Source organism: Protopterus annectens, chromosome 7.part0, assembly GCF_019279795.1.
Source record: "Protopterus annectens isolate FY-2018-M chromosome 7.part0, PAN1.0, whole genome shotgun sequence".
Classification (NCBI taxonomy): domain Eukaryota; kingdom Metazoa; phylum Chordata; order Ceratodontiformes; family Protopteridae; genus Protopterus; species Protopterus annectens.
This window is the reverse complement of record NC_056739.1, coordinates 623206601-623222514: the sequence shown is the minus strand read 5'-3', so window position 1 is coordinate 623222514 and position 15914 is coordinate 623206601. Positions and strand designations below refer to the sequence as shown.

The following is a 15914-nucleotide window of genomic DNA, read 5'->3' as shown; positions in this document are numbered from 1 at the left end:
CCTTGATTCTGTGAGGCAAAGGTAGAAGACCTTTGATCCTGTGAAGATATATCGTGAGGCAGGCCCGCCAAGGGAGATAAGCGTCGTCCGGAATGGTTTTGTGTGAAAAACTTTCCCGCCTTATCACACATAGAGTCAGATAATGAGGTAAGGCATAATGTTGGAGAAGGAATCTCTTCCGATGTCTGAAAATTTGCAGAAATAAAGCTAGAATTATGCAGAGCATGTGTACGCACTACATTAGTTTCAGAGAACAAGTTATTGCGACTTTTCACAGTGGGAGCATCAGAGTTGAGTAATAGAGTTGAAGCTGAATTAAACTCTGTGGCTGTAGTAAACTCTGTGGCTGTAGGTAGCTGCGTGCTAGGGTGAGATAATTCAATTTGAAAAGCACGTGTAGGTAAAACAGCTTTGGTAGGGAATCTTTCTAAGCCAGATTCAACAGTCCGGTGTAATAATGTGCAGTCACACAGCAGAGAATTGTTAAGTTCATTCGAAGAGGCAGCAGGAGAGCTTAATCGCTGCAGGGGCTCAGAAGAACTGAACGTAGAGTCAGGCCGAAAGTTCTTTCTTCTAGGGCGGACAACCGGATCAGTTGAGGAAAGTGAGGAATTAGATTGTAAAATAGATGAACCACAGGACACATTCTTTATTTTAGGGCGAACCACCATTTCCGGTGCAGATTGAGACTGTTCAGCTGTATGAAGATTTTCATTTGAAAACAGGGATAGCAAATTTCTTCTTGAACATAATCTGCCACCTTCGCCCACTCCTGGTATGTTCCCCTGTGGCAATTGTGTAGCCTGTACATATATCCTGGCTGGTGGCCGTTTTGTTTTTCAACACAATAAATATTCTATCACTTTCCACAAACACTTTAATTGTAAAACCATCAATATAGTTTATGCAGCTGTGTGCAATTCTTGCCCAGCTTTTTATGTAGGGAAAACTTCCAGAATGCTTTCCACTAGAATAAAAGAGCATGTTGCTGCCATTAGGAATAATGACAATAAAAATGCATTGGCTAAGCATAAGCTGACTTGCAGTAATTTTCATGGTTTTAAGTTTTTAGTACTTCAAAAAATAGATTCCTTTTTTGGTGATTTTAACAATTTCTTGGAAGTTAAAGAGTTATTATGGCAACTTAAGCTTAATGCTGATTCCCCTCCTGGTTTAAATGAAACCTTAAATGTCAAATGTGCATTAAGGTGGGGACACTAACTATGCTACTGTACTTCTCTGTGTTAACATTATAATTGATTGACAATCCTTACACTAAATCATATGTTACTTCTATATTTGATTGACATTTCTTATGTATGTATGTTATTGGTTAGAGCTTGCTTTTACCGCCTACTGTTTGAACTTTCTTACCATATTACATCACAGCACTGTATATTCTTTATCATTTGTCTGAAGAAGTCCTGTATACTATTAAAGGGACGAAAGCTTATTATTGGCTCCTTCGTCTTTCATTGTTTCAGAAGTTGTTTAGCTATATATATATATATATATATATATATATATATACATATATATATATATATATATATATACACACACACACATATATATATATATATATATATACACACACACATATATATATATATATATATATACACACACACACATATATATATATATATATATATATATATATATATACACACACATATATATATATATATATATATATACATATATATATATATATATATATATATTTACAAACATATATATATATATATATACACACATATATATATATATATATATATATACACACACATATATATATATATATACATATATATTACACACCGTGCACTAGAAGAATCTTAATTATTTATATTCAGACTTCCTTTAGGCGTAGTAATTAATACTGAGGTAGTAGAAAGGAAATAAAAACTCAGACACTGAATAGATTAAGCTTTCTCTCTTATTTAGGTGGAAGAGCTTCATCAGAATAACCTATAGTCAACAGTATTTACATTATATGTAACTAGAGTCACATGTAAACAAAAAAACTATGAACTACTAATAACTTATTAGTACAGTAACCAATAGTACAACCAGACAATATTTAAACTGTGCCAATCATCCTAACACAATAACCATGAACATATATATGAATGAGAGGGGCATGATTATTTAATAAACACTGCTTTGTGTTAGCTAATCATTGAACAAATGTACAGTGTTGTGCACTAAATATGCATGTAGGAGACATGAATATTAATTTAACTGTACAAATGGTGGCTAACAAGTGTGTCAAAGGTCAAGGATGGATGCAAACACATTTTGTAGAAAGAGAGCAACTGTCAAAATAGAATTAAATCTTCCATTTTAAAGCACATTTAATATTAACACTTTCATTCAGACCAGGGTATTTTTCAGAATTAAGCAGTAATTGCCATTTAAGTTCTCTTAGTTCTAAATATAATTCCGAATCTCCAAAAAAAACAGTTAACTTGTTCTAATACTATGAATTAAAATTTACTAAAAGTAGTACAAAAAATGCTATGTTTAGCAAGGGCATTATTTAAGTTCTTTGCCCTGATGGCTCCTAGATGCTCCTTAATTCTATCTGAAAGTTTTCTTGTAGTTTTACCTACATAAAATGCTTTACAAGATGCACAAATACCTGCATATACTACTGCTGTAGAATGGCAGAAGAAATATTTTGAAAACTTTACAGTATAATTACAATGTGTGAATGTGTATTGAGATCCTGTGAAAATGTTAGGGCATACCACACATTTATTACATGAATGCATCCCATTCTGAGAGTTAGAAGTAGAAGTAGAATTAATAAGAAAAGGTAGATTTCTGTTTTCTAAACTAATTCTTATGGTTTTGGTTCTTTTAAATGAAAAGGTAGGTGATGTGCCAATAGCAGCTGACATAAATTGTGATTCAGTTAAGTCCCAGTTATTCGAGATGACATTTCTAATTTGTGACATGTCCCTAGAGATAGGTAATGGGAAACTAAGGGTTCTGTTAATGTTACTTGGTTTTGAAGTATTAGGTGTAAAACCATGTAGTAAAATTGGTAAATATTTAGTGTGTCTATCATTAGAGATCTTGTTACATATATTGTTAATAAGAGATGGAGGGTAATGCTTCTTCCCACTGATTGGGTGGAACATCGGTGAGTTTTGTTGGAAGTTTTGGATAAGATATGAGGGGAATGGTGCAACCTCTGGTAATGATGTTCTGCACCCAACGATCGGTGGTGATAAGACAGCCAAGCAACTTGGTGCAGAAAGAAATGACCCCCGACTGCTTCCAGAGGCAAGCAATCAGGCCACTCTTCAGGAGCGCTGGTAAGGCTGTCCAGAGAAGGAAACTCTGGGGCCTTGGTTGAGTGGATCTCCTCTGCCTCAAAAGGGGCGTCTTCTGGAATTGTTACCCTCTCTGCCCCTGGGGGTATTATCAGCACATGTAGCACGGAAAGGACCCTGAGATTTTTTGTGCCACATCTTCCCACTCCTCTGATTCCTGGAGAAGGAACTTTGAGGGTTGGAAAACCGTAGGCCTAAGGCAGACAGGATCTTACAGTCCTGCTCACACCTGGCTAGAGTGTTCTTAACCTTGGAGCTAAACAGGGAAGATGCTTCAATGAGAGCATTCAAAAAGGAAGACTTGAAGAGGTCTGCAATGTCACAAATGCACATCCGGGCGTGACATCTCATAACTATGCCTGAACCCGCAGCTCTAGCCACTCCTTTGGTTGCATGTGAAAGAAACCTCATGGATGAATTGGAGATAGATTCCAGGGGTACGAGCTGCGGGGCAACTTTATCTCTAACCTCGTCAGACACCTGCCCTACGACTGCTCCATAGAGTTCGGAAATCAAGTCTCTTTGGAGTCTTGTAAAATGTGGCAAGTAGTTCAGGGACCATATGGCAAAGGTCACTGATGCAAAAACTCGTTCCCCAATCTGTCCATGACCTGGGACTCTGTTGGGTGGGTGGACAGGACTCTCTTCAGCTAGGTGCTTTTAAGTGGCCGCCGCCACCACCATATCAACTGGTAAACCTTTGGACCAATGTGGGTGTTCCTCAGGTGGGGAGAGAATCTTCTTGGGTCTCCAAGGGATCGCCTCAGAGTCAGGATTCTTCCAGGCATGCTGCACCATGAGCTGATCTAGATAGTCTACAGGCGGGTTCACCCAAGAGGTAGAAGTTCAGGCACAGAAAGGCCTGCAGGAATACTGACTCCTCAGAATAAGGATTAGTGGACTTCCAGTCACCCCTCTGTTTCAGCATTTCAAGGATGACTGCGAAGGAGACATCAACAGGAGGTGACCATGCGGACCCTTCCCCGTCATCAAAATCCCTGTCCTCCATAACAGACTCCTCAGTTGAGTCTATGTGCTTCCTCTTGCATGATCTCTTCAGCGGTGGCGCCTCAGTGGGGGCTTTTGAGGAGGACTCAGAAGAGTGGGCACCCTGTACAGGAGTTTCCTGTGGCTTCCCTGCCTGGAGTTCTGAGGAGGTGGCCTGTGGCAGCTGTAGTTCAGGGGGAGAAAACTGGGGTTCTGACAGTGGTGAAATCCATCCAGAAGCAAGAGCCCTCTCCATCACATGGAAAGCAGGTCCGCCTGAAGAGGGATGGGAGCCTGGAACAGATAAGGACAACCTCAGATCCGGGTTCTCACCCCACTCCGTTAAACCCGCTCCCAAAGATGGAACCTCAAGCAGGATCGGAGGAGACAAAGCTCCCGGTACAGAGGATGGAACCCAAGAAACACTTGGGACCATGCTACCAACAGAAGAGCCTGTTGCCCAATCACGGGGTGGAGGAAGGACAGGTTCAGTAGGAACAGAGGACCAAAGGGACAGCCCCGGAACCAAAGTGAGGTCCACTACTGGTGCCGAGATGGGGGGGGTTCTGAAAGAGATGGAGCAGAAGGCTTTGGAACCGAGGTGGTCGAAGGAGGAGAATAGGATTAAGTCTGCGGAGAAATGAACCTAAATCCCATAGGGGAATGGGTCTTGGAAGGCATGGGTATACCCCTGGCTGCCAGCAGCTGGTCCACAAGACGCACCACATCAAGTTCTATAAGGCTCCTGGTGGATCTAGAGGATACTCCCGAGGTGGAGTCTAGTCAACCTAGGAATGGGCTATAGACTTGGCCTGGAAATGGGTCTAAGGATTGAGAGTATCGGGTCCGTGGTATGGGGGTCTACAGGCATCAAAGTCTCCAGTTTGGAGACCGGGAGCAGTGGTCAAATCTATTGTAGCCGGAGCCATAAGAGAGCTAGGTGCCGAAGGGGCACTCGGAGCCAATATGGTAGGTTGAGTAATCATTGCAGAGATAGGCATCGAAGGCGTGCACTGTGCCTAAGTGGCATCTGGTGCCGAAGTCGTAGTAGGCAGGTTTATGGTCAGTAACTGAGACAGTATCGGTGCCAAAGCTGTCACTGATATACTAACAGTCGCAGTGCCTGAAGTAGATAAGGTCTGAGCCGATGAGGCAGATTTATGCTCCAAAGAAAATTTTTGTACCTTAGGTTTCACAGATGTACCCTGGTCAAGAGGGAATTGAATGGGACCTTTATTTAACTTTCTTAGATGCGGTTGAGACCTCTGTCGCAGAAAGAGCCTCTGAAAAGAGCGATTTAAGTAGGCCCTTTAGAATTAACTTATTCTTGCACTCGTTCAAAGTGCCCTGGTTAAAACTTTGGCTAATTACACAGGGAGGCTGCACCGAAAGATGGGACACCCCCAAGCAATAAACCCAATCATTGTGAGAGTCACTGTTAGGAAGTTTACCATTATACGAAGTACAGTGCTTGAAACCTCAAGTCAGACATCATGACAAGTTAATACAACAATCAAAGTCTTCATATACTATCTTAAATCCTATTTAGTGTAGCCTAAATCTAAAGAAAAAATACACCTTATCTATCCCAAGAGCAAAACACACAAGTAGATAGAAAAAAGAAGGAATACCAGGTATGGTACTCAAGGAATACCACAAGGATAAAGAGAGAGGGCCGTACCACAAAGGGTACACAGAAGATTACCAAACGGGTAGAAGCAAAGAGAAAAAGGGGTAAATCTAACTGTAATAGTGAAGATCAATGGACCTAAACCACTAACGATAAGAGAATCAAACAATTTTCTCACAAAATATCAAAAAGTTTCCACTTAGCTGAGAGCCCAGCTGAAACGCGACTTTACGCAGCAAATGAGATCTGAGGTAACAGGGAGAAGGGCATTGTGGGTAGAAGATTAGCTCGAGAGTTTTTTGGCTGGCGCGAGCTTGGTACTAGGCTGACTCAGTTCTGAGGGCTCGGAACCGAACCCCATCAGTGATGAATGGAAAGAAGATTAACATCATCAGATCACGTCTTTGACAGTACTTGTCATGAGCTGTGTTGCTTGATACCACAGCTCGTTTAGTGTCCACAAAAGAGCATATATAATCCGGCATGGTGGACAGTTTGTACAGTGGCTGCCCTAAAGCCAAAGACGATGAGAATGGAGAATGCATCAGGTCTTGAGCTATGGCAAAGGTATGATATAGTCAAATCTATTGGTGGTAATATGTTTGGGGGTGGGGGGATTTGTACCCCATCCAACTGGTTGCCAATGAACATAAGAAATTGTGATAGTGCCAGCATGGACTTGTTGAAACTGATCATGATCTACAAGCATTACAGAAGCTGGGGTACGTATTGTTTTACAAAGACAACTTTTTCTCAGTTTAATTTCTCCAAGCATTTTGGGTTTCTAATACCATGATAGGAATGGACCCCATTCCTAAGTCAGGATAGGATTAGAGTACTGCGTTCATGAGCTCAGTGTGCTAGTAACTGATGAAGCATTTCACAGCAGAAGAGCTTTTTTTGTTCTCAGTTTTGGGTTAAGAGGGTTGCCAGTCTTGGGAACTGCCCAAGAAGCCAGATCACCTAGCTACCTGTATGCATAGTGTGGGCTGTTCCGCATTGAGCAGAAGAGGCTCTGCTTTGCGCTTTTAGACTGGCTTGTATGCTGGTACATGGTATAAGTGAGAATTTACTGTAATATATATATACACATGTGTGTATATACATATATATATATGTGTGTGTGTGTGTGTGTGTGTGTGTGTGTGTGTGTGCGTGTGCGTGTGCGTGTGTGTGCGTGTGCGTGTGTGTGTGTGTGTTTGCTAGCGCGCGCGCGCACACACACACACCCCCTTCTTACTGGAAAATTGTGAAAAGACTAGGAAGAAGAATATTATTAGAATAACCTCATGGGATAAGTGGACTAGTATTAAATGGAACCATGAACATGGTGTCAGCTAGACATGCATTTTAGGAGGGCAACTAGTTCAATGTTAAGACTGAGGATCTAATGGCAGAGTGAAGAAGGGAATATTCGTAGGTAATGCAAAAATGGGAAAAAATGGAAAAAATTGTGATTTATTACAAAACTGGTCTGGCTTACAGGATCACCCTATAAAAATGTTACATCTCTGTTCTTTAACTCCTCAAGGGCTATATACAAGACTAAAAGACTGGACAACAGATGCTGGAAGTGTCGGATGGAATACACACGCTGGGACTGTTGAGTTCAATATAGGTGGAATCAAATGGACAATATACTGAACTGTTTTTCAGCATTAAACACTTAAGTTTTGTGAATTCTTTGAATTAATGCTACAATATCCTCTCAGGGTTTGGGACAGGGATGAAATACAAGTTCTCTTTTCTTATATACCGCTACAAGAATTATTTTGGCTAGGCAATGGAAAACTCCCAGAGATGAGCCTTTCCCCAAAACTGAGAATGCTGTGTGTCATATACTAAAGAAAGACTTTTTTTTTTTTTTTTTTTTTTAAGTAAAACAGAACGTCAGGTTATGCAAGGATGGAGAAAGATGTTTAGATGGCTTTTTGAAAGATGTATACATAGTTTCCTTCTCTCCTACTGAGTCTGCTAGCTAAAGTTTTATGTTTATGGTTATATAATGAGCAACTACTATTGCTAGTAAATTTTTATTTGTATACTTTATATGAATATATATATAGGCAAGGTTCAAATGACAAATTCACCACCGTAACAGGTACAAGCAAGCAAAATCTGAGGGTAGTGCTACTCAATGCTAGAAGTCTAAACCTCAAAATGCATTTACTCGAGGCACTCCTTAAAATGGAGAACATTGACATTTGTGCAGTGACAGAGACCTGGTTCAAAGCTCCAGAGAGCACCCCTGCATTACCAGGCTACAATTCATACCATACCTTTCGGCCACCTAACCTGGAATGAATAACTAAAGGTGGAGACGTGCCCATATTCATTAAGGATATCCACACCTCCAGGCTAGTTGCACAGCATAATGCATCCGAGATTATCCAAGTGCAACTAACTCTGGGCAAGACTGCAATTCAAACTGTAGCTTGCTACAGACTCCCTACCATGCCCCAGGATTCTCACTCCTCATTTATTGATACACTGGAAAGTATTAGGGTACAACACCCTAATAATGGGCGATTTCAACTACCCCACCATTAACTGGGAAAACTACTCGTGTACCAACTCTTTTGCACAACGTTTTCTGGAATTCAAAAATTCAAATGCCTTGGATCAACTTATTCACACCCCCACCAGGGTCAGCAATATCCTAGACCTGGTCATTACCAACATGGGCAACCAGTGTTCCACACCAGAGGTAAATTCCTCGTTGGTCAGATTCAACCACAAGCTAATCACCCTAGACATCAACATCTCGCCCCCACCCCCAATTAGGGAAACCACCGTAAAAAACTTTTCCAAAGCCAACTTCACACTTCTTAACACAGAAGTGGCAAACTTCATGACACCCATGCAGACTGACAATAGAGGTACGACTGCTGAATCCTACACAAATGCACTTTATAAGCACTTACACGAGTGCATGGATCATGCTATAACTAACAGAACCAAGATGCTATCCTCCAAAAAAAGGAAGCCAACCTGGTGTTCCTCTGCTATAGACAAACTCTACAACAGAAGAAAGAAACTGTTGCAAAAAAGAGTAAACTCCCATGACTGGAGGAACTCCCTGGTCAACCTCAGTAAGAAGCTGAGATCCCTCATAAAATTCTCCAAAGCTAGTTACGAAAACAAAATTGCCACTGACTCTAAAGACAACCACAAAGCATTCTATAGCTATGTCAAGAATCTCAATGGCAACACTCAGATCTGCTCTGAGTTACAGCACAATGGCACTAAATATACAGAACCAACTGATATTGCCAACATCCTGGCAGTGCTAACTTTACCCCCCTCTCACCCCCTAGAGGGCACATCTCTATACACCGGAAGAATACAAAGTTCCTATAATCACGGCTGCACAGGTAAAAAGCACACTCTCCAAAGCCAAGAACACAGCATCCATGGGACCTGACAATATCCTAGGCTGCGCTGTACACCAACTACAGAATGAACTGGCACCCTACCCAAGTACTACGTTCAATCATAGCCTCACCTCAGGCTTTGTGCTCATTGAATGTCACACTGCGACAGTTATCCAAACAAACAGATGTGGTAATAAAGATCAATAACTCGAAAGTACGGATAACTCAGGAACACAGCTTGTAATTTCCTAGGGTTTATTAGACTCCAAAATGATCGCCAACAGCAGCAAATTAAACAGCACAGTCCAAACTAAACAAACATAAACGCCTTTCAACGTCACTGCGTTTTCGTTTTCAAAGTATGCACTTCATCAGATGAATAATGAACTTACTTAACCATCTTTATATACTTGTCACTAATAAATTGATTAATGCCTGCATTTTATACTGACTTTTTTGTCATTAATTAATATGTTGAAAGTGGATTTTTATTTGTTTTTTAACACGTTTATTAAAGCATTTAGTGTTTTTTTAAAAAATCCAATAGCTAATACAAACAATGAAAACTACAATACTTCATTTAAATGCACTAGATATGGGCAAAGTTTTTTATTGGTTGTAATATAATATAAACCAATTTATCAATTTATTAATTAATCAATTTATTAGTGACAGTATATAAAGATGGTTAAGTAAGTTCATTATTCATCTGATGAAGTGCATACTAACAACGCGACAACGTTATGTTTGTTTAGTTTGACTGTGCTGTTTATTGCTGCTGTTGGCGATCATTGGAGTCTAATAAACTAAAATACAACTGTGTTCCTGAGTTATCCATCTTCGGTCTGCAACAGTTATCCCACTCCACAAAGGGGGAGCCACAACGGTCCCCGGGAACTACCGCCCCATCAGCTTGATGAGCCTGGTCTGCAAGGCCATGGAACGTATCATTATGGAACTCAAAGAAAGACATTGGTAATCTCCACCTCTGGACACTACCCAGCTCGGGTTTGTAAATGGCAGATTATGTCTCCTAAACCTGACTGACTTCTTTGAAGCAGTCACCAAAGCCATAGATGATGGTAAGGTGGTTCACACAGCTTATCTAAATCTCGCCAAGGCTTTCGACACCATCCCCCACTCGGGAATTATAGATAAGCTCACTAAACTAGGTATAAATTCCTGTGTCACAAGATGGGTTGCCAACTGGCTCACGGACAGAACCCACACTGTGAAAGTAGCAGACTCCAAATCTGACTCCAGACCACTGACAAGTGGAGTACCACAGGGTTCAGTCCTGGGTCCAGTCCTGTTTGGTATCTACTTCTCTGAAGTACAGGCTAACACAGAAAGTCTTTGACTAACAAAGTTTGCAGATGACTGCAAACTAGGAGCCATAATTGAAACTCCTAACGATAGGGACATACTACAAAAGGGCCTCACTGAGACAGATGCCTTGTGTCAAAGCCATGGCCTGAAGCTCACTGCCAAAAAGTGTATTGTCATCTCCTTTGGTAAAAATTCTGTACCCAAAAACTACCACATAAGTGGTAGTCTACTTAACGCTGAAAGTGTGATGAGACCTTGGGACACAGGTGGACAGCAATGTCTCCTTTGATAATCACATAGCCACAGTGGTCAGGAAATCCTTCTATGTGGCTCACTCATCACAAAAGGTTTCTCATCCAGAAAAAAAGAGGTCATTGTTCCCCTCTACTCATCACTCATTAGACCCATTATAGACTACAACGCCTCCTTTGGTATGTACCTCACAAGACTTCTACAACAACTGTAAAGGCCACAGAAATACCTCACAAAGAGGATTACTGGCCTCAAACAGATGCCCTATGCAGACCATCTCAAAAAAACTCTAGCTTTACTCTATCGCGTATTGCCTACTCAGAGGTGATCTCTGCCCAACATACAAAGCTATGTCAAACCCAGAGCTGTTGGGCATGCTCCACTTAAAGAAATCCCAATCCCTCCGAGCTACACGCTCTAGGGACCTAAAGCTTGTCACCACAATAAACAGAACATGATGGAGGGACAGATTCCTGTCCCAGAGACTTCCCATACTCTGGAACAGACTACTTATCTATGTCAAACGGAGCTCCTCATTAGCACTCTTCAAGAAAAATCTTGATGATTGGATGGGAAATAGGAAATTCATTCCAGGGATCACTTCTGTGGCTCTGCTCGACAGGGGCACAGGAAAATAATTTTCTTGGGTGGCGAAAGCCAGGGTACCTTTTTGGCTAAGTTTATATAGACCCTAGGGCTAATAGCCTAGTACCTACCTATAAACCTATGAAATACTAGTGTTTCTGCAAGACAAACAGAAACATTTTTGTAATAGCTAGAGAAGCCTCTCACAGGAACTGTTGTTAATAAACACTTATTTCATTAAAATGGTGAATAAAAGGAGGGCTATGGCTCTGATAGTCACTGAAGTTGACTTAATGATGCAGGGTGTGCTTGTGCTTTAACAAGCGGTTCTGGGGAGTGTGATGCAATGAAGACATTCCAGTACAACCTGAAGAACCCTAGACATCCTCTACTAGAAGTCCAGAAAGAAGAAAGTAGGGTGAAAGTACTTTTAAGACTTTTTTATATTGGCATGAGACCTTTTTTTTTTCCATCAGTCTAGAAGAAAAATGTCCTTCATGTAGTTTCTGTTGTTCACCTGTATGCAGAAGAGATTAAAGACTGCTACTACATAATGGTCAAGCTCCTATGCATCACAGGCAAAGTCTGGGCATGCACTAATACCTGTTCAGAGCTTGCTCTCACATGTATTACTACACTCAGGCCATCAGAATGCTACATCATTTTTTTGAGAATAGTCATTTTTGGAAAGGCTTCTTTTTAGGTGTGAACTGAATTTATTTTGCACACTGTTAACCAGTTAGACTGCTTGTTTGCTTATTTACTTGATTTGTTTACTGGGAATGTGCATCTGGACAATGGTACCCATTTTCAGCACAGGGCTATAAAGAAAATTTCCAGTAAAGATGATATTAAGACAATCAGTAACATGTAAGATGAATATATGCGATAGAAATGATTTACTATAGTCGTTACAAGAAATTAGAGAAAACAATTTACTGGCAAAGACATACCAATGGAATACCATAATTGCTGTAAAAAATAAGAGAATGAGTAATTGGCAGAGATATACCATTAAAATGGCATATATATATATATATATATATATATATATACATACATATATATCTATCTATTGGGTATAATGAATATGACGGCTGAAATTTCGGGGGTGGACTGGGGGGACAGACGTGAATTACACTTGAACGTTTTGGAATGTGAACAGGAAGTAATAAAAGAAGCCATAAAGAAAGTGACAGAAGTGCATTTAAAGAAATTTTAAGGAAAAAATAGATTAAATAAAACTCAGGAGTTGTTGGTATGGGTGGAGACTAGTAATATTTATATATTATGAGCAGATGGTGCAACAGTGAAGATGAGCAATATAAAACTGGGTAAAAGGGGTTGATGATAATGATTAAGTGTGTGTATAACAAGGAATATAAGAATATCTCAACACTATTTTAAGTGGAGGGCTTTACTAGGTTTGTTTATTCAATTAGCTGGAGGAGAGTTTAGAAAGTGTTTAGTTGCATGGGAGGAGGTTAAAAATGGAGCTCAGGGCAAGTGAAATTGACTTCCAGTATCCAGAGGGAGATCTCCAAGGTTTGCAAGTGGAGAGAATTGTTTTTAGTATACGAGCATGGTGGTCTGTTGAGGTAGTAGTTTTGGAGAATACTGCTTAATGCTGAGCATTTTGAATGGTTTATAAAATATGTCACAAGTCACAACTAGCTGAGTTATGGGAGACGATAGGGTAAGTCATTGTAACTGTTTTACGGCAGAGCAGTGCAAGTTCTATAGGGTTTGTTAGCAGCAAATTTTGTTGCAGTATACAAACCAAAAAATTCCACAGAATCGGACAGTGGTTACAAAAACTTCCAAACTAAATCAAAAACCACTCCACAACAATCAGCAAGAGAACAAACAGGATTAACATGCAAGAAACTTTATTCTACACTTTCGACTCTATGACTTCACCAGAATGACTTATAAAAAAAAAAGTTAAAACCCTTATATGCAACTGCTAAACAACAGAAAAGCTAATGCAATTAACTTCAATTAATCTATCAATATGTTTAAATAACACTGTATCAATGTACAAGTTAAAATTTAAAACTAATGTATGGTCCTTCTAAAATATACTGATAAACATTACACTCTCCACACTTGTACATCCCTTTACTTTTTTCAGTTGAAGAAGTTTGTCCTATAATTTCTGAATTATTCTTCTGTAATAAAATTTTTATAATACTATTTTAGTAAACAAAATGAGGAACTTCACCTATAATCCTATATATTTCTTTGTTTCCTTCGAAAATAGTCCAACTATTGCTTACATTAGTTTAGAAAATTTAACATACATTGTACCATGTAGGTTTCATCGTAAAACAATGGGGGGGTTTATTTAAGTGTAGGTTCAGGAAAAACTGCATTTTATATTGGAATGACAACTAGAAAGTTACAAAACCAAATTATGGAACATCTTTACAGTACTGAAAAGAAACAATAAAAATGCACTTTTGTAACATTCAGTGGTGTGTCTATAATGTAAAAAGTTTTTATTTTCTATTGGAGAACAAGTTTTAGCTGATCATATAGGTATATTACAGCAAAGAGAAACTTTATGGCAGTTGAGTATGGGGACTGATAAATTTCCCAGGTTAAACAATATGATTACTATTAAATGTTTTTTTGAAAGAAAAAGCATTAAAGAGGAGACACCATTAATAGATTCTTGGGGAATGACTACTGTAACTGGCAAGAAGGAAGAGTGTGTTACGACATTTTACAGACTGTCTGCGAAAAAAGTAGCTACAACCATTTAAGAGTTGTCTGGTATAAATCTAGATAAAACATTTGCTGCAGGAGGTTGATATGTGAGACACTGGGAACGGTTGTTGTCAAATTGCTTTAATGATGGTTTGTGAAGCTTATTAAGGCAGAGGTTGTGCTGTGGACATAATGAAATCCTTGATGGGTGGTACAGAGGAGCTATTCAAGGGGGTTATGCAAACACTTTCCAGAAACTGAAGCAATGACAACAATATAGGTAGAAGTCTGAAGTTTCACAATTCAGCAGAGTTAAATCCTTTGTGTAGTAGAATGAAATTTTTCTAAAGGTTTGAAACACAGAATTATTTTAATGACCTGTTTATAAGAACAGAGATGGGGGTTGGATACAGCATCAGCTACACTTTTGAAGTATTCTACTGGGTTTTGTTTTTGCAGGATTTTTTTTAATATGGGCTGTACAGTGAAAAGAAATGAGTTAGTAAGGCACCGATAATGTGTACTGTGGGTTACGGAAGGAGTAACCTTAGTGAGGTTCTCATGCTCTCAATTAAGTACGAGATGAACTGGAATGCAATGTCTGCTGCAGAAGAATTCGAAAAGGGTTTAGATGACTTTTAGTTCAGGGCTACAATTTCACAGGTTTTGGCATGTGTTATCTTTCAACTAAGTCTCCCTGGGTTTCTCTCTATTTTGCATGAAAAGTTAAGCACTTTTGCTCAGCCAAGGAAAGTAGTTAACTTTTGCTCTTTTTCTTAATGGTGCATGATAATTGGAAATACTTACAAACTTTGTATTAAATTCTTACACAGCCTAATCTAAAAGTAGGTTGTTTTGTCCGGACTATTTACAGGATTTTTGGGTGGATATAACTGTCCCAAAGCTAAACATTCATTGCTATGAATTATTTGATAAGAAGGTCATTTAGGTTGGTGGGTAAAAAGTCCATTAGAATATGCAGGGAGGATGTCAATGATGGTATGAGGAAGAGTACAAGAAGAAAAATATACATGCTAGGGTCAGATACCATTATCCAATCTGGCAAAGTACTACCACCATTAGATTTGTGGCATCCTGCAGGACAAGTTATAAGTTGTATGAAGCCATAGAGCATCAAGCTAATAAAAGGAAAGTCTGGGCTAAAATTTTACTTATCAGCACTGATGACCCCTACTATTTTCTCATTAACAATAAAATTAGATACCCAGTAAGGTACCTTTAAGTAAAGGCCAAATTCTTTCCATGTATACAACTATTGTTTCACAACCTTTTGTCAGGTTATAGGAGTATAAAAGAAACTCAGCATTAAGAAAGTCTGTTACAGAAATGGGTTAAGATGAGAGTTTTTTATGAATTTGGTTGGAAAATGGCTAGAGCTCCTATTTTTAATGCTTTGATATTACAGCATGGTAAAAATAATTTATAGGTCCTTTATATTGGGCTTAGGCAAAGTTTCAGTGATAGATAAGATTTCTGGGGTATTAGGTATTTGTATTACAGCATACTATGTTAGGGTACTATGTTATGGCTTTCAGTTATTTTATTGCAAATGCTACAAAGAGAATTTATTTATTTTAAATTCAAGTGCGACTGTTGAGATCTTGATGTCTACAGTGGAGAGGGGCAAACTTTTAAGAAAACTAGAGATGGTCCTGGTTGAGTATGCCCCCACATAAA

General features: G+C 39.3%; 1 protein-coding gene across 1 annotated transcript in view; it reads left to right on the top strand.

The window, feature by feature from the left end:
* The window catches only part of VPS13C (vacuolar protein sorting 13 homolog C), a 6956796-nt gene that overhangs the window by 3008202 nt on the left and 3932680 nt on the right, over positions 1-15914 (top strand). The window contains exons 32-33 of the mRNA XM_044076309.1: positions 11658-11687; positions 11761-11809. Of these exons, the coding sequence (XP_043932244.1) occupies positions 11658-11687; positions 11761-11809 (79 nt within the window). The remainder of the gene's footprint in view (positions 1-11657; positions 11688-11760; positions 11810-15914) is intronic.